The sequence below is a fragment of the Ornithorhynchus anatinus genome, chromosome 11 (assembly GCF_004115215.2).
Source record: "Ornithorhynchus anatinus isolate Pmale09 chromosome 11, mOrnAna1.pri.v4, whole genome shotgun sequence".
Classification (NCBI taxonomy): domain Eukaryota; kingdom Metazoa; phylum Chordata; class Mammalia; order Monotremata; family Ornithorhynchidae; genus Ornithorhynchus; species Ornithorhynchus anatinus.
This window is the reverse complement of record NC_041738.1, coordinates 12741663-12760443: the sequence shown is the minus strand read 5'-3', so window position 1 is coordinate 12760443 and position 18781 is coordinate 12741663. Positions and strand designations below refer to the sequence as shown.

At 46.8% G+C, this 18781-nt stretch overlaps 1 protein-coding gene across 1 annotated transcript in view; it reads left to right on the top strand.

Annotated features, from left to right (window-relative positions):
* PLXDC1 (plexin domain containing 1) overlaps positions 1 to 18781 on the top strand; it is a 39405-nt gene that overhangs the window by 16118 nt on the left and 4506 nt on the right. The window contains exons 10-14 of the mRNA XM_029075245.1: positions 2420 to 2501; positions 8805 to 8865; positions 10908 to 11043; positions 12254 to 12289; positions 18560 to 18720. Coding sequence (XP_028931078.1) covers positions 2420 to 2501; positions 8805 to 8865; positions 10908 to 11043; positions 12254 to 12289; positions 18560 to 18720 — 476 coding nt within the window. The remainder of the gene's footprint in view (positions 1 to 2419; positions 2502 to 8804; positions 8866 to 10907; positions 11044 to 12253; positions 12290 to 18559; positions 18721 to 18781) is intronic.

The following is an 18781-nucleotide window of genomic DNA, read 5'->3' as shown; positions in this document are numbered from 1 at the left end:
CTTAGTTCTCTAGAAGGAAAGGTTAGCCGTGTCCAGTGACCACTACCCAGTAGCATTCCCAAGCCCTGATGGAAGAAGCAGCGTGGCCTAATCGATAGAGCTAGGGCCTGGGAGTCAGAAGGACCTGGGTTCTAATTCTGACTCCACTACTTGTCTTCTGAATGACCTTAGGCAAGTCACTTAACCTCTCTGAGCCTCAGTTTCCTCATCTGTAAACTGGGTATTAACACTGTGAGCCCCATGTGGGACATGGACTGTTTCCACCCTGGTTAGTTTGGATCTAGAGAAGCAGCGTGGCTCAGTGGAAAGAGCACGGGCTTTGGAGTCAGAGGTCATGGGTTTGAACCCCGGCTCTGCCACTTGTCAGCTGTGTGACTTTGGGCAAGTCACTTAACTTCTCGGTGCCTCAGTTCCCTCATCTGTAAAATGGGGATTAAGATTGTGAGCCCCACGTGGGGCAACCTGATTCCCCTGTGTCTACCCCAGCGCTTAGAACAGTGCTCGGCACATAGTAAGCGCTTAACAAATACCAACATTATTATTATTATTATCTACCCCAGTACTTAGTACAGCGCCTGGCACATAGTAAGCACTTAACCAATACCATTTAAAAAAAAATTCTGCCCCTTCAAAGAGGCATTTCTGCCCCTATTCCTTGGCTGTGGTAATGAAGACACCTCTTTAGAAAAAAATATTCATTTAATCTCAAGGACATTCAAGTGCCAAGCAAACTCCCCTCAAACATAAAAAGCACAGGAAGAAATAAAACTGCGTTGAAACTCCATTTCTGGGACACTGCAACTGGATGCTTAAACCTCCTCCTCGGGGAATTGTAGGAGTATTTTTAAACGGCAGCAGGGGCCGCTGAAAAATGTGCATCATAAATAAAGGTAAGGTACCTGACATCCAAAGGTTCTTCTTGTTCCTTCTTAAGGCACTGTCCGACCAAGGAGTGGAGAGTGAGTCAAGGTGGGACTCTTGGTTAGATATTTAGGTTTCTGGTTGCTAAGAGTTCTGACTGAACTGAGGTTGAGGAAGGGGTGACACGGAGCAGCAGACAAGCCCATCCATTCTTTTTCTACTTCAAAAAGATCAAATAATGTTGATATTTGTTAAGCACTTACTGTGTGCAGAGCACTGTTCTAAGCGCTGGGGTAGATACAGGGAAATCAGGTTGTCCCACATGAGGCTCGCAGTTGTAATCCCCATTTTACAGATGAGGTAACTGAGGCACAGAGAAGTTAAGTGACTTGCCCACAGTTACACAGCTGACAAGTGGCAGAGCCGGGGTAGAACCCATGACCTCTGACTCCCAAGCCCGTGCTCTTTCCACTGAGCCACGCCATCTTTCTGGCCTGTTTTGAACCAAAAGCTCCTCGAGTGCAGTACCCTCTTGACAACTCTCCAAATGGCCCCTCCGAGCCTGACCCTGAACCACAAAACAAAGTCAGTCAGTCGATCGTATTTATTGAGTGCTTACTGTGTGCAGAGTACTGTACTGAGCACTTGGGAGAGTACAATGTAACAATAAACCGACACATTCCCTGCCCACAGTGAGTTTACAGTCTGGAGCGGGACTAGAGACTACAGTCTAAAGGATGGTGGTGGCTGATGATGGTGACACTGATGTTATAGGTGATGCCTTTAGGAAGAGAATCCCATTGTATGGCTCCTTGCCCTTAGACCTCAACCTTCTTATCTTATAACGTGCAGTAAAAATTAAGTGTGAAGTAATAATGATCGTCAATCAATCCATCAATGGTATTTATTGAGTGCCTACTGTGTGCAGAGCACTGTACTCAACGTTTGGGAGAGGACGATAGAGTGGAGTGGGTGTAGACGTTCCTGCCCACGAGGGACTTCTGATCTCGAGGATCAAGCTGGGCATGGCTTCTGACCTTGAATCCCATGCTCTCCTAGCCCGAGCCTAATGGGTCCCTCTGGGTCTGCGGACACAACGCAACCTGTCACCCGGCACTCACTAATAATAATAGCGGCATTTGTTAAGCACTTACTACATGTCAAACACTGTGCTTGAGCCCTGGGGTAGATACAGAATCATCTTTGGGTCACGGTCCGTGCCCCACATGGGGCTCACAGACTAAATAGGAGGGAAAACAGTTTTTCTAATCTCTGTTTTACTGACGCAGAAACTGAGGCACCGAGAAGATAAGTGACTTGCTCAAGGTCATGCAGCAGGCAAGCGGCAGGGCCGGGATTAGAACCCCAGGGACTCTGACTCCCAGGCCTGGGTTCTTTCCACGAGGCTATGCTGTTTCTCAATCAAAAGTTTCAGTGACTGTCTCTTCAGGAAAGAGGAGGGGACATGTGGGAGATCAGCTGCTGGAAAAGCATCTGGTTGTGAGAGACACCCCTCGTCTCTCACGGGAGGCTGCTGTATCTGTCTTTTGCCTTCCAGCCTGCCTTCAGCATCAGAGCTGCGAAGTTTGTGTCTCCTCAGACTTGACCTTCAACTGCAGCTGGTGTAACGTCCTTCAGAGGTAGTGTGGATGGGTGACACAGGGTGGGGGGTGGGAGGTCCTCCCGTCCTCCCCTGGGCCTGGGGCATTCCTGGGAGGCGGTCCACATGGGTCTATCAGTCAAATTAGTGTTTATAATAATGGGTCCACATGGGTCAATCAATCAAACAAACAATAGTGTTTATAATAATGATGGTATTTGTTAAGCGCTTATTATGTGTCAAGCACTGTTCTAAGCACTGGGATACTAATAATAATGATGGTATTTGTTAAGCGCTGTTCTAAGCACTGGTGTAGAAACAAGATCATCAGGTTGGACACAGTCCCTGACCCACGTGGAGCTCACAGTCCCCATTTTACAAGTGATTTGCATTTTACACATTTTACATTTTACAGAAAGTATAACACAACAATGAACGGTGACATTTCCTGCCCACAACAAGCTTAGAGTTTTTAATAGACACCAACCATTCATTCCCCTCAAGAAACAGTCTCTTCTCAAAGTGCACAGAATTCAGAGCCCCACCTCCCCAGCATACCTGCAGGCTATAACAGTGCTTGTTGTAGAACAAGAATCCCTTGATTGAATAACTGAGGCATAGAGAAGTTAAAGTGACTTGCCCAAGGTCACCCAGCAGACAAGTGGCGGAGCCGGGATTAGAACCCACATCCTTCTGACTCCCAGGCCCGTGATCTATCCACTAGGCCATGCTGCTTCCTATGAAGAGCACTGTATTAAGTGCTTGGGAGAGTACAAAACAATAGAGTTTTGTAGACACGATTCCTCTGCTTAAGGAGCTTTCAGTCTAGTGAGGGAGAGGGACAGGAAAATAAATTACAGAGCGAGGAAGTGGCAGAATGCAAAGTTACGGACATAACTGCAGTGGGGAAGTGAGTATTAAGGCACTTGAGGGGTTTGGCCCAAGTCCATAGGCAACAAAGAAGAGGGGATGGATGGGGTGGGGTAATTAAGGATTTGTTAGAGAAGACCTCTTGGAGAAGTGATTTTAGTAGGGCTTTGAAGATGGGGAGAATGGTGGACTGTTGGATATTAAGGGGGAGGGAGTTCCAGGCCAGAGGGAGGACACGGGCAAGGGGTCGACACCGAGATAGACAAGATGGAGGTACGGTACCTAAGATGGCGATAGGAGAGCGAAGTGTGCGGGCTGGGTTGCTGTGCGAGACGAATGAGCTAAATAGGAGGGGGAGAGTTGATTGAATGCCTTAAAGCCGATGACAAGGAGTTTCGATTTGATGCGGAGACGGATGGGCAACCACCAGAGGTTTTTGAGAAGCGGGGAGATGTGGACTGAATGGTTTTTATAGAAGAATGATCCGGGCAGCAGAGTAAATTTTGGACTGGAGTGAGGAGAGGCTGGAGGCTGGAAGGTCAGCAGGGAGGCTGAGGCAGTAGTCAGGGAGGGATATGATAAGTGCTCGGATCAATGTGGTAGCAGTTTGGAAGGAAAGGAAAGATTTTAGCGATGTGGTGAAGGTAGGACCCATGGGATTTGGTGATAGACTGAATATGCAGATTGGATGAGATGAATCGAGGATGACTTGGTTGCGGGCTTGCGAGACAGAGCCGAGGATGGTATTGTCTGCAGCATTGTCTGCACTTTAGATTGTAGTAGACTGTAAGCTTGTTTTGGGCCCGGAATATGACTTTTGTTATACCTTGCTCTCCCAAGTGCTTAGTACAGTTCTCTGCACACAGTAAGCGCTCAATAAATACAATTGACCGACTGGTGGGTAGGAGAGGGATGGGTGGGAAATTAAGTGAGTTCTGTTTTGGGTCTCCTCCACCCCCTGTCCCCCTAACACTCCCTCTCCCATCTGGCTGGGAGCAGCTTCTCACTGTCCTTTCCGGGCCTCAGCTGTCCTGTGGAGAAGCGTTAGGAAGGAGGTCAGCTTGGTAACGCTGCAGGAGGAAGGGCCCCTCTAAGCATCTCTGGAGGTCAGAAATTCTTTTTTCGTTCATTCATTCAATCATATTTATTGAGCACTTACTCTGTGCAGAGCACTGTAGTAAGCACTTGGGAAAGTATAACACAACAACGAACGGTGACATTTCCTGCCCACAACGAGTTTAGAGTTCTTAATAGACACCAACCGTTCATTCCGCTTCAAAAAACAGTCTCTTCTCAAAATGCACAGAATTCAGAGCCCCACCTCCCCAGCATTCCTGCAGACTATAACAATGCTTGTTATAGAACAAGAATCCCTTGATTGAATAATCCCAGCTCTCAGGGCTGGACTCTCTCATCTCACAACTCCCCTGTGAGGGAAGGAAAGACAGGACTCACTCATTCATTCATTCAGTGATATTTATTGAATGCTCATTGTATGCAGAGCACCATACCAAGCACTTGGGAGAGTCCAATATAACAATGAACAGACAGATTCCCTGCCCACAGTGAGTTTACAGTCTGGGGGCGGGAGGAGACAGACATTAATATAAATATGTAAATTACAGATATGGGTATAAGTGCTATGGGGCTGGGAGATGAATAAAGGGAGCAGTTCAGGGCGACGCAGAAGGGAGTAGGAGAAAAGGAAAGGGGGTTCAGTCAGGGAAGGCCTCTTGGAGGAGATGTGCCTTCAAAATGGCTTGAAGAGGAGGGAGTAATTATCTGTCGGATTTGAGGAGGGAAGATCATTCTCCCCAATCTACAGATGGGAAAACTGAGGCCCAGAGGTGCTAGACTTGGCTGAGTTACACAGTGAGCTAGGGGACCCTCATCCCTGCTCTTTCCACCAAGCCAGTTGCTTAAATCCACTGACTGCAGGGTGATCTCTGACTAGCTTTTCTTCGGTTTTCCATGAGGGGAAAGGAGAAATTCCGAGTGACAAATGGAACCCTTGAGAGAAGCTGCAAAATGTTTTGAACCACAGTGCCGCCTGGATGGGATTCAAATTTTGAGTCAAAGTTTTTCATCGGCACTCATTCCTAGAACAGAAACCACCATCTTTCACTGCATGTTCTGGGACTCTCAAACCCTGATCTCATGACGAATAATTTAATGAGATAAATAAAGGGCAGTACAAAAATTTACTCTTGAGACAGCGAAATTCCCAAGACTGGAAAGTGATATAAACTTTAGGAGTGTTTTTGGTTTTTTTCTTTCACAAACTTTAAAATTATAGGGCAACAGAGTTCCCATTAAGCTATCATGTACTTGGGTAGAATTTCCTTTCTCCTTTCCAAGTCATTTGTGCATAAACAGAAACTGTCTCGTGTAACCATCAGTCTCCTCAGCTAACAAGGCCCGGTCCATCTAGGGGTGAAAGGACAGAATTCCTTTGTTTTCATCCCCCTTGAGTGATTGCCTTGATGGTCCTCAGTCGACCTGGGAAATGGGAGGATATTCGGGTGTTTGCGTTTCTCTTGGGAATCAAGAAGTTTTTAACAAAGAAAGTGAAATGTTAAGGAGGAAAACTACAGGTATTTCTGCTTTTCTTGGGAATTGAAAAGGTTTAAACAAAGAAAATGAGACATTTAGGAGGAAAAGCACAGGGCCAAAGGGATCCTGTTCTATCCCGAGGCGCTCTCCTCATGCCTGGAGGCAGAAGCAGAGACTAGATGTTCTTTGAGAACTCTCCAGCAGGGAGTGGAGTGTCAACAGATGTTGATTCATGGCATCTCTGACCAAAGTGGCAGGAGATGATTTATAAAAGCACAGCTCTCCCTTGACACCAGGTCAGTGACCTACCTAATCCCCGGTCTCGGTCGGAAACGACAGGGAGGAAAGGGACAGGTAGAGAACTGGAAGTTTAGTGAGGCTGTGGGGGACAAACGCAATCTGGAGTAAAATTGGCCAGTCCATTCAGGCTGGGGCCTGTCGAGGTCCAGGCTGTATTTCAGCTGGCGTCCGGCACAGTGAAATTACAGGGAAATTTAATTAGAGGAGGTGCCCGAATATAACTTTTTCCTGGCCTAGGGGAAAGGGCATGGGCTTGGGAGTCAGGAGACCTGGATAATAATCCCCTCTCTGCAACCAGCCTCGTGCATGATCTTGTTCAAGTCAATGCATTTCTCTGCCCCTCAGTATACTCCTGTGTAAAATGGGGACTAAATATCTGTTCTCACTGCTACTTAGGCTGTGAGCCCCATGTACAACAGGAACCGTGTCCCACCTGATTATCTTGTATCAACCCCATTGCTTAGTACGGTGTGCTTTTTTTTTTTAAATTGGCATTTGTTAAGCTCTTACTATATGCCAGGTCCTGTACTAAGTGGTGGGCTACATCCAAGCAAATTACAGTCCGTGTCCCTCACCCCATTTTACAGATGAGATAACTGGCACAGAAAAGTGAAGTGACTTGCCCAAGGTCACACAGCAGACAAGTGGTGGAGCCAGGATTACAATTCTGGTCCTTCTCACTCCCAGGCCCCTGCTCTATCCTCTAGGCTACACTGCTTCTCATGTACTATGTTCTTGGCACACAATAAGTCTTAACAGTGCCACAGTTATTTTTATTAGATCCAGTAGGCCCCACTCAAAACCCTATGTTCCCCTCTTCTTTTCCTTCCTTCATTCATTGTCGTATCGTGGCTCACTGGAAAGAGCACGGGCTTTGGAGTCAGAGGTCATGGGTTCGAACCCCGGCTCTGCCGCTTGTCAGCTGTGACCTTGGGCAAGTCACTTAACTTCTCAGTGCCTCAGTTACCTCATCTGTAAAACGGGGATGAAGACTGTGAGCCCCACATGGGACAACCTGATTCCCCTGTGTCTACCCCAGTGCTTAGAACAGTGCTCGGCACATAGTAAGCGCTTAACAAATACCAACATTATTACATTATTATTATTTATTGAACACTTACTGTGTGCAGAGCACTGTACTAAACTCTTGGAAAGTACAATTCAGGTCCCCCCTGCCCTCAGAACAGTGTTTAAAGGGATCCCGTCTTTCTACCTGAGGAGGGATGGGGTGTGCAAGGGCAGAATTAGACAGTACTGGAGTGGTGGGAAGCTCTCTCAGAGACTGTCTCCTTCCACCATCTGGTTTATATAACGCGTTTCAGACTCCCTCTTTTTCTTTGGCCCTTTTTCTCCTCCTCTGCCTACCCCCCTCAGCATCCGAACCGCCCTCCTGACTCTGAGAGCCACCCCACTCTGCTGTCCGCCTTCAGTTCTTACGGTTGACAGGGCGAGGGATTTCCCCAAGCGATCCATCTCCGCACCCCCAAAGTCAGATCCGAGGGGCCATCTCTGAGCAGAAGATGACCTTCAGCCCGCAGAGGCTTCTTAAAAAGAAATATTTCCTCAGTGGCTTCAGCTGTATCAGAGAAATCTGGGTTGTTATTATTGCTGCCGGCGGCTCGGAGTTAGCTGGCTGATACTTTCTCGGCCTATTGTTTATTCTTTTAGGTTTCTGTTCCCGCACAGATGTTGTTGGACAAAAACATGGATTTCGTGGGCTCCTCTGGCACTGAGGCTCAAAGGCGGAAATTCGAACATGATTCCTTTGAAAGCATTTTCTTTCTCGCCTGCCCCGCCTCCCGCGTTTCCATGGAGGAGGGCAGAACCTACCCTTTCCCTCGCCCCCACGACAGGAAGCGGAGGCTGGCTTCTTCCAACACAGCTGTGCAGAATCCAAACCCTCTCTAAGAGGACTCTCCCCATGGAGCTTTTCCCCAAACCCTACAATCTTTGAATTTCCGGTCACTTAAAAAAAACAAAAAACCCAAACTGTCGAGGAGTTTGAACAAATTTGTTAATGACACATCTTTTTGTAAGTCTCCACTTCGAGAAGCAGTGAGGTTTAGTGGATAGAGCATGGACTTGGGAGTCAGAAGGACCTGGGTTCTAATCTCGGCTCCTCCACTTGTCTGCTATGTGACCTGGAGCAAGTCACGTAATTTCTTTGTTCCTCAGTTCCCTCAACTTTAAAGTGGGGATAAAGACTTTGAGCCTCATGTGAGCTTAATTTCCAGTGAAGGAAATTCTGCCCAAGTACAAGACAGCTTAACGGGAACTCTGTGGCCCTATAATTTTAAAGTTTGCAAAAAAAAAAAACCCCAACCACCACACTCCTATGTTGTACATGTAGTAAGCACTCGATAATTCGATTGATTGATTGACTGATTAACAGATACCATAACAAAATAGAGAAACTCTTCAGTTTTCAATGATGTTGCTGAATGCTGAATCCACTCTGGATTTTTCTTTCCCTTAGACCAAAACACATGCCACCCCACCCTCAAGCAGCCCCGAATTCGGAACTGTGGTTTACACTGGTCTACGACCCCGTCGGTTGTAATGAACGGGGAACTCATCCGCTCCCAGATAACCTCTCTTTTCTTTGTTTTCTGTCCCACAGATGTTCCAGTGGGTTTGACCGGTATCGTGAGGAGTGGCTGACCTACGGCTGTGCCCAAGAGGTGAGAGAGAGACTGTAAGCTTATTGTGGGCAGGGCATGTGTTTACTCTTCTATTGTACTCTCCCAAGCACTTAGTACAGAGCTCTGCACACAGTAACCTCTCAATAAATGTGATTGATTGAATGAATGAATGAAAAATTATTTCCCCTGGCCATGTGAGTTACGATATAGTTGGAAAAGAGGTTTGACGGGAGGGAAATTTCCCTCTTCAAGGTGGAAATTCTCCCCTCCCCTGTCTTCCCTCCCAAACTGGTCTGGGATTTGGTCAGGTACCCTCATTTGGAAATCTCAGAATGACACATCAATCAACAGTATTTATTCAATCAATCAATCATTTACTGAGTGCTTACTGTGTGCAGGGCACCCTACTAAGTGCTTGGGAGAGTACATTCCCTGCCCCCATCCAGCTTAGACATTAATCTAAGATAGACATTAATCTAAGTCAGTAAATTATGGATATGTACATAAATGCTGTGGGGCTGGATGACAAAGAAGGGAGTGGGAAAAGAGGAAATGAGGGCTTGGTCAGGGAAGGCCTCTTGGAGGAGACGTGCCTTCAATAAGGCTTTGAAGGTGGGGAGAGTAGTTGTCTGTCAGATATGAAAAGGGAAGGCGTTCCAGATCAGAGGCAAGAGGTCAGCGGCGAAATAGATGAGATCACGATAGAGTGAGTAGGTTGACATGAGAGAAGTGAAGTGTGCAGGCTGGGTTGTTGTAGGATAGCAGGAAGGTGAGGTAGGAGGGGGCAAGGTGATCAAGGGCTTTAAAACCGATGATAAGGAGTTTCTGTTTGATGTGGAAGTGGAGCGCCAACTTTACGCAGAGCACTGTACTAAGCACTTGGGAGAGTACAGTATAATAAAGTTGGTAGACATATTCCCTGCCCACAGTGAACTCAGTCAAGAGGGGGAAAAGACATTATGGATGTGTACGTAAGTACTGTGGGGCTGAGGATGGGGTGAATGAAGGGAGAAAATCCAAGTAGGTTGATGCGGAAGGAGGAGGAGTATTTGGAAATCTAGAATGACACATGGACGGGTTTGTCATTTTCATGTCCTTGACCAAACAAAAAGTGGCAATCAGGAAGAGTTTACTTAACCTCTCGAGGCTGGAACCTTACCCCGGCCTCAGTCCACTAGATTCAATTGGATAAGAAGAGTCAGTCAGTCAATCGTATTTTTTGAGCGCTTATCGTGTGCAGAGCACTGTACAAAGCACTGGGAAGAGTACAATATAACAATAAACAGACACATTCCCTGCCCATATTGAGCTCACAGTCTAGAGGTTACTTCTTCTATCCCCCTGGTCTGAGGGCCCATCTTGGGAGGGGCTGTTATTGAGCTGTATTCATATTGTTGTCATTATTATTTTACGGTATTTGTGCCAGTCACAGTTCTAAGCCCTGGGGTAGATACAAACTAATCCAGTTGGACACAATCAATGTCGCACAAGGAGCTCACAGTTTTCATCCCCATTTTTTACAGATGAGGGAACTGAGGGCCAGAGAAGGGAAGTCCCTTGTCCAAGGTCACACAGCAGACAATGATGATGATGATATTTGTTTGTTAAGTGCTTACTATGTGCCAAGCACTGTTCTAAGCACTGGGGTAGATATGAGGTTATCAGGTTGTCCCACGTGGGCTCATAGTCTTCATTCCCCTTTTACAGATGAGGGAACTGAGGCCCAGAGAAGTTAAATGACTTGCCCAAAGTCACACAGCTGACAAGTGGCAGAGCTAGGATTAGAACCTAGGTCCTTCTGACTCCAGGCCTGTATTCTACTCACCAGGCCACGCTAGCTCTATTATTATGTGGTACTGGTCATTCATTCATTTATTCATCCAATCAATCACAGTTATTGAGCACTTACTCTATGCAGAGCACTGTACTAAGCACTTGGGAGAGTACACTAGAACCATAAACAGACATATTCCCTGCCCACAAGGAGATTGCAGTCAGGAAGGTTTGGATGCAGGCCGGAGAAGGAGAGCGTTCTAAAGCCCGGCGGAAGAAATGTAAGGATTTGGCTTCCTGGTTTTCAGTCGGAGGGCCGGACCTGCGAGGATTTCCACGGGGAAGACCACGACGCCTCGTCCCTCGATGGCTCCGCCACCCCCTCCGACGGAGAGCTCACCACTTCGGCATCATCCCTCTTCATCGATAGCCTCACCACGGAGGGTTAGTCAGGGAAGGCCTCTTGGAGGAGATGTACTTTTAATACGGCTTTGAAGATGGGGAGAAGGACCGTCTGTCGGATATGAAGAGGGAGGGCGTTCCAGGCCGGAGGTAGGAGGTGGGCAAGAGGTCGGCGGCAAGATAGACAAAATCAAGTTTCAGTGAGTAAGCTGGCATGAGAGGAGCGAACTGTGTGGGCTGGATCGTAGTAGGAAATCAGGAAAGTAAGATAGGAGGGAGCAAGGCGATTGAGTGCTCTAAAGCAGAAGGTAAGGGGTTTCTGCTTACCATAATGATGATGGTTATTGCAGTGAAGCTGGGACTGAGGGATGTATGGCTTGAGGGCGTTTTTGGAGACAGACTTTTCTTTCACAGCAGAGTTCCTTCTAGAATTCATTTCACTGTCTATCGCCTCAAGGCATTCATTCGAGAACATGGAAAGGTGCATTAAAAAGGTCCCTCTCAGCTGGACCAGGGAAGATAAGTAGCTGCCAATGTGAACTTCCAATGGATTTTTTTCCTCACCTCTTTTGGCATTCTTTTGTCATTTGGACAGAATTAAGCCTTGGATGAGTGCCTTGAAGCATTAGGAGTTTAAATTGTTCTGAAGAAAGGGCCCTGCGGCAAAGAAAATCGGCACTTCCAATGTGTGGGATTTGTTAAACACTTCTTATGTAATAGCAATCAATCAGTGGTGTTTACTGAGTGCTTACTCTGTGCACAGCACTGTACTAAGCCCTTGGGAGAATATTCATTTGTTCAATTTATTTACTGAGCGCTTACTGTGTGCAAAGCACTATTCTAAGCACTTAGGTGAGTACGGTACAACAACAAACACATCCCTGCTCACAACGAGCTCACAGTCTAGAGAGTACAATGCAACCTAGTTAACAGACATGTTCCCTGCCCCTAAAACTTAATATGCACTAGAAACAAGATAATCAGGTCAGACAAAGTGCTTGTCCCACATGGGGCTCACAGTCTTAGGGGGAAAAAAACAGACACTGAATCTCCATTTTACCGATGAGGAAACTGAGGGTTGGAGAAGTTATGACTTGCCCAAGATCACACAGCAGGCAAGTGGCGAAGCCGGAATTAGAACTTGGGTCTCTTGTCTCCCTTTGGGCCTGTACCCTTTCCCCAGGCCATGCCGCCGTTGACGGAATGGTACCCCTCTAACTCTCCCTCTCTTCCTTCTCTCATCTCCTTTAAGATGACACAAAGTTGACTCAGCACACAGGAGGAGATGGTAAGTACGACATGCCACATGGCTTTCCTCCAGATTTCTTCCTTAGAAAAAGCCCCATTGGCAAATTTCAGGCTAGCTGGTATCTGCACAACCCAACTTGACGACTTGGGTCAACATGAAGCTCAAAAGGGAATGATGGTTAATTTTTTTTAATTGATATTTTTCAAGTGCTTACTATCTGCCGGGCACTAAATGCTGGAGATAATCAGGTTGGAAACAGAGTCTCACATGGGGTTCACAGGCTTAATCCCCATTTTTCAGATGAGGTACTGAGGTACAGAGAAGTGAAGTAACCACCCAAGGTCATACAGCAGGCAAGAGAAGCAGCATGATTTACTGGAAAGAGCCTGAGCTTGGGAGTCAGAAGTCGTGGGTTGTAATCCTGGTTCTGCCACTTGTCAGCTGTGTGACTTTGGACAAGTCACATAATTTTTCTGTGCCTCAGTTACCTCATCTGTAAAATGGGGATTAAGACTGTCAGCCCCAGGTGGGACAATCTGATTACCTTGCATCTAACCCAGTGCTTAGAGCAGTGCTTGGCACATAGCGCTTAACAAATACCATAATTATTATTATTATCATTAAGTGGCAGAGCTGAGATTAGTCAGTCAATTGTATTTATTGAGCACTTACTGTGTGCAGAGCACTGTACTAAGCGCTTGTGGAGACACATTCCCTGCCCACAACAAGCTTACAGTCTAGAGGGGGAGACAGACAATATAAATAAATAAATTACGGATATGTACGTAAGTCCTGTCCTCTGAGTCCCAGGCCTGTGCTCTTTCCACTAGGCCATACTGATTCTGAATTCCCAGATGCATCCCTAAGCACCTCCAGCTTCGATCAATGGAGATGCAGTCTTAGTGAGGTGGGGCTGGCGTGAAGCACTGGAACTGTTGAAACTGAGACAAAAGTCATCTGACATAACCATTCACAACCATCCGGCCTGACCTGAGGGCCCTGACCTGACAGGGGGCCTAGTCTAGTCGCTAATCTCTGCCATAAACTTCATCAGAAGCTCCATCTCCTGGCCCCCTGCGTATGACTGAATATTCATAGCTCTGAAATTAAAAGGACCGTAGAGGGATTATAGGTAAGGAGAGCTAAGGTTACCTCATGGGGCTTGGGCATATGGCTAATGGATTTTCATCAGCATTAGTGTTTAAATCAATGAAGGATGTACGTTGGGTTCTTTGGAAGGGGAGGGGAACCCTCCTCTTCCAACCAAGTTGCTGTCCATAAAAATATTTGAAGGGAAGAGCGGGAAGAAATCCAGGACCCCCCTGCTTGGTTGTGCACTTGAACCAGCAACCAATCAATCAATGGTATTTATTGAGCACAATCAGTGTACAGAGCACTGTACTAAGTGCTTGAGAGAGTACAAAATAGCAGTAAACAGACACATTCCGTGCCCATAATAAGCTTAGAGTCTAGAGGGGAAGACACACATTAATATAAAGAAATATGTACATAAGATAGATATGCTATAGATATTCTGCAGAAGCTCTGTGGGGTTGAGGGTGGGGCAAATATCAAATATCCACAGGTCACAGACCTAAGTTCTAGATGATGAAGAAGGGAGAACGAGCCGGGGAAAAGAGGGCTTAATCAGAGAAGGCCTCTGGGAGGAGATGTGACCTTAATAAGGGTGGGGAGAGTGGTGGTCTGGTATATATGGAGGGGGAAGGAGTTCCAGGCCAGAGCGCGGATGTGAGAAAGGGGTCGGGAACAAGATAGATGAAGTCGGGGCACGGTGAGTAAGCTGGTGCTAGGGGAGCAAAGTGTGCGTGCTGGGCTATAGTAAGAGGGCAGTGAGGTGAGGTAGGATGGGGTGAGCTTTAAAGCCGATGGTATGGAGTTTATGTTTGATGTGGAGGTGGATGGGCAGCTACTGGAGATTCTTGAGGAGTGGGGAGATGTGGATGGAATGTTTTTTTTAGAAAAATGATCCGTGCAGCAGAGTGAAGTATAGACTGGAGTAGGGAGAGATGGGAGGCAGGGAAGTCAGCAGGGAGGCAGATGCAGTAGTCAAAGGTGAGCTAAGATAAGCGTGTGGTTCAGTGTGGGAGCAGTTTGGGTGGAGAGGAAAGGATGGATTATAGCAGTCGTGAAGGTAGAACTGACAGGATTTGGTGACAGGTTGAATATCCGGGTGAAATGAGAGAGAGGAGTTGAGGACGAAGCAAAGGTTATGGGCTTGTGAGACAGGGAAAGTACATTATTATATTGTACTCTCCCAAGTGCTTAGTACAGTGCTCTGCAAGCAGTAAGTGCTCAGTAAATACTGCTGATTGATTGAGTGGTATATTGTCTATGGTTTTGGGAAAGACAAGGGAAGGGCAAGGTTTGGGTGGGAAGACGAGAAGTTTTTTGGACACATCTAGTTTGAGGTGTCATTGGAACATCCAGGTAGAGATGTCCTGAAGGCAAGAGAAAATGTGAGATTGCAGGGATGGAGAAAGGTCAGGGCTGAAGATGTAGATTTGTGAATCATGTGAAGCAGCATGGCCTAGTGGCAAGAGAGCGGGCTTGGGAGTCAGAGGGTGTGGGTTCTAATCCCGGCTCCACCACTTGTCTGCTGTGTGACTTTGGGCAAGTCACTTTTCTTCTCTGTGCCTCCTTACTTCATCTGGAAAATGGGAATTAAGACTGTGAGCCCCTTGTGGGACAACTTGATTACCTTGTATCTACTCCAGTGCTTAAGAATAGTGCTTGACACATAGTAAGTGCTTAACAAATACCATTATTGTTATTATTAGCTGCATAGAGATGGTAGCTGAAGCCCTGAATGTGAATGAGTTCTCCTTAGGAGTTTGTAGATAAAGAATAGGAGGGGACCCAGAACTGAGCCTTGAGAGACCTCTCACTGTCAGAGGGTGGGAGGCAGAGGAGGAGCCAGCAAAATAAACTGAGAAACCATTAGAGAGTCAAGAGGAAAACCAGGGGAGGACAATGTTATTAAAGCCAAGGTTAGATAAAATTTCAAGGAGAATGGGGTGGTCTTCAGTGTCAAAGGCAGCTGAGAGGTCTAGGAGGATTAGAATAGAGTAGAGGCCGTCAGATTTGGTGAGAAAAAGGTCACCGGTTGCCTAAGAGAGAGTTGTTTCTGTGGAGTGAGGGGGCGGAAGCCAGACTGGAGGAGATCAAGGAGAGAATTGGAGGAGAGGAAGTGGAGACTTTGAGTGTAAACAATTCTCTCAAGAGGTTTGGAGAGGAATGGTAGGAGGGTGAAGGGGTGATACTAGATGGAGCTGTGGGGTCAAGAGGATTTTTTGAAATCAGCCAGGAGGAAGCTAAGGCAAAGTGAACAGTTGAAGATGGCAGTTAAGGAGGAGAGAAGGAAAGGGGTGAGTGTTTTAAAAAAGTATGAAAGGATGGGGTCAGAAGCACAGATGGAATATATTTAAAGAGGAGGCAAGAGCTGTCTTCTTGAGTTACTGAAAGGAATATAGGAAGAGTCAAAGAGGGAGGTAGAGGTGGCGGGGGTTGGGGGTGGGGTGGGAGGGGAGGGAGATAGGAGAGGAGCAGGGGAAAATTTAAGGACATCACCCCAGATGGTTTCAGTTTTGTCGATGAAGTATGTAGCCAGATCATTAGGGGAAAGAGATGGTAGGGGTGAAGGAACAGGAGGTTGTAGGAAGGTATTAAATGTCTGGAACAGCTGGTGGGGACAGTGGTTATGGGCGTGAATTAGGAAGAAGTATTGTTGAGCAGAAGAGAGGGCCTGGATCATAGTAAGCACTTAATAAATAATGCCATTATCATTACAAAAGGCCTCCTGGAGATGAGGAGATTTCAATGGGGCTTTGAAGATGGAGGAGACTGTGACCTGCTAAAAATGAAGGGGGAGGGAGTTCCAGACAGGGTGAAAAACTTGCAGTTGATGGAGGGAGAGAAGAGAATAAAGCCCAGTGAGTAGGTGAGCTTGAGAGGAGCGAAGAGTGCAAGCTGCAGTATAGTGGGAGCAGAGAGTGAATAAGTAAGAGGGAAAGAGTTGATTATGTATAATGTTGGTATTTGTTAAGCGCTTACTACGTGCCAAGCACTGTTCTAAGCGCTGGGGTAGACACAGGGGAATCAGGTTGTCCCACGTGGGGCTCACAGTCTTAATCCCCATTTTACAGATGAGGTAACTGAGGCACCGAGAAGTGAAGTGACTTGCCCAAAGTCACACAGCTGACAAGTGGCAGAGCCGGGGTTTGAACCCATGACCTCTGACTCCAAAGCCTGTGCTCTTTTCCACTGAGCCACACTGCTTCTTCTATGTATCTTAAAGCTGACCGAAATGTTAGGAGTTTCTGCATTGATGTGGTGAGGAATGGGTATCCAGTGGAAGGTTTTAGAGGATTGGGGAGATTCATTCATTCAGTCAGTCTTATTTATTGAGCACTTACTGTGTGCAGAGCACTGTACTAAAAGCTTGGGAGAGTGCAATATAACAACAGATATATTCCTGCCCACAATGTGGGCAGAATGACATTTTAGAAAATAATTAATCAGGTCAGCGGAGCCCATAGTTGGGTAGGGATTGTCTCTATCTGATGCCGAATTGTACTTTCCAAGCGCTTAGTTCAGTGCTCTGCACACAGTAAGTGCTTAATAAATGTCATCAGATAAATGAATGAACACTGCTATGCGCTTGGGAGAGAACAATGCAACAGAGTTGCCTGTCCACAACAAATTTACAGTCCAGAGGGGGAGACAGACATTAATAAAAAGAAATTACAGATATGTACATAAGTGCTCCGGGGCAAAGGGAGGGGTGAATAAAGGATGTGATTCCAAGTTCAAGTGCAAGACAGAAGGGAGTGGTGAAGAAGAAATGAGAATTTAGAGAAAACCTCTTGGAGGGGATTGCATTACATTCTCTTTTTTATGATATTTTTTTAAGTGCTTACTATATGCCCAGCACTGTACTAAATTCTGGGGTAGACACAAACTAATCAGACCCAGTCCCTGTCCCACATGGGGCTCACAATATTAATCCCCAGTTTACAGATGCGGTAACTGAGACACAGAGAAGTGAAGTGATTTGCCCAAGATCAGACAACAGACGAGCGGCAGAGCTGGGATTAGAACCCACGTTCTCTGACTCCCAACTTCGTGCTCTATCCAATAGGCCATGTTGCTTCTCCCCTGTCTCTCAAGTGTTTAGTACGGTGCTCGGCACACCGTAAGCACCCAATATCACTTATTGACTGATTGATTGGACCCGGGTACATGTGGTGAGCAGGGCATTCTGCTGGGTGCTTAGAATCAACCAGTGGGATTTATTTAGTGCCTGCCTAGGGGACATACGTTTATTTCTCAGGAAGATGCAAGTCCAAACATGACTCTTGACTTCTCCGTTCCCCTACTTCCATCCTCTCCCAAGTCCTGTCATACTCTCCCAAATGCTTAGTACAGTGCCCTGCACACAGTAAGCATTCAAGTAGTACCAGAAGCAGCATGGCATAGTTGAAAGAGCTGGGCTTGGGAGTCAGCAGGACCTGGGTTCTTATCCTGGCTCCTCCACGTGCCCGCTCTGTGACCTTGCGTAAGTCACTTAAGGTCTCAGTGCCCCAGTTACCTCATCTGTAAAATGAGGATTAAGGCAGTGAACTTCCTGAGAGACAGGGACTGCGTCCAACCTAATTACCTCATATCTCCCCCAGTGCTCAGAACAGTGATTGGCACATAGTAAGCACTTACAATTACTATTGTTACTATTATTATCCCCTACATCTCTCCGGGCACCTTGGCCCCCCTCTGAATCTTGCCCTGGTCACCACAGACTGGCTCTAATCAGTCAGTTGTATTTATTAAGCACTTGCTGTGTGCAAAGCACTGTACTAAATATTTGGGAGAGTGGAATATAACAATGTAATAGACACATTCCCTACCCACAATGAGCTTATAGCCTAGAGGGGGAGACAGGCATTAATATAAGTAAATAAAATTACAGATATGGACGTAAGTGCTGTGGGGTTGGGAGGGGGGATGAATAAAGAGAGCAAGTCAGGGCAAAGCAGAAAGGAGTGGGAGAAGAGGAAAGAAGGCTAAGTCAGGGAAGGCCTCTTGGAGGAGATGGGCCTTCAATAAGGCTTTGAAGGTGGGAAGAGTCATTATCAGTCAGATTTGAGGAGGGAGGGCATTCCAGGCCAGAGGTAGGATGGCGGTGAGATAAAGGAGACCGCTCAGCTATTTCACGAAGCGTGTGGTACAGTGCTTTGCACAGAGTAAGCACTCAGTAAATACGATTGATTTGAATATTTCACCCCTTCTCCATAGAACTGCAGAACAGCCTTCCTCCCAGGACAAAGAGATCTCCGGTGCCCGCGGGGACAATCGTCGGCATTGTGCTGGCTGTCCTCCTCACCGCAGGCATCATCCTAGCGGGGATTTACATCAACGGCCACCCCACCTCCAACGCCGCCTTGTTTTTCATCGAGGTGAGTCCAACCTCCGGCTCTGAGGTCGGCCTCCACTCTCCCATCCTTCTGGGTGGAGGTG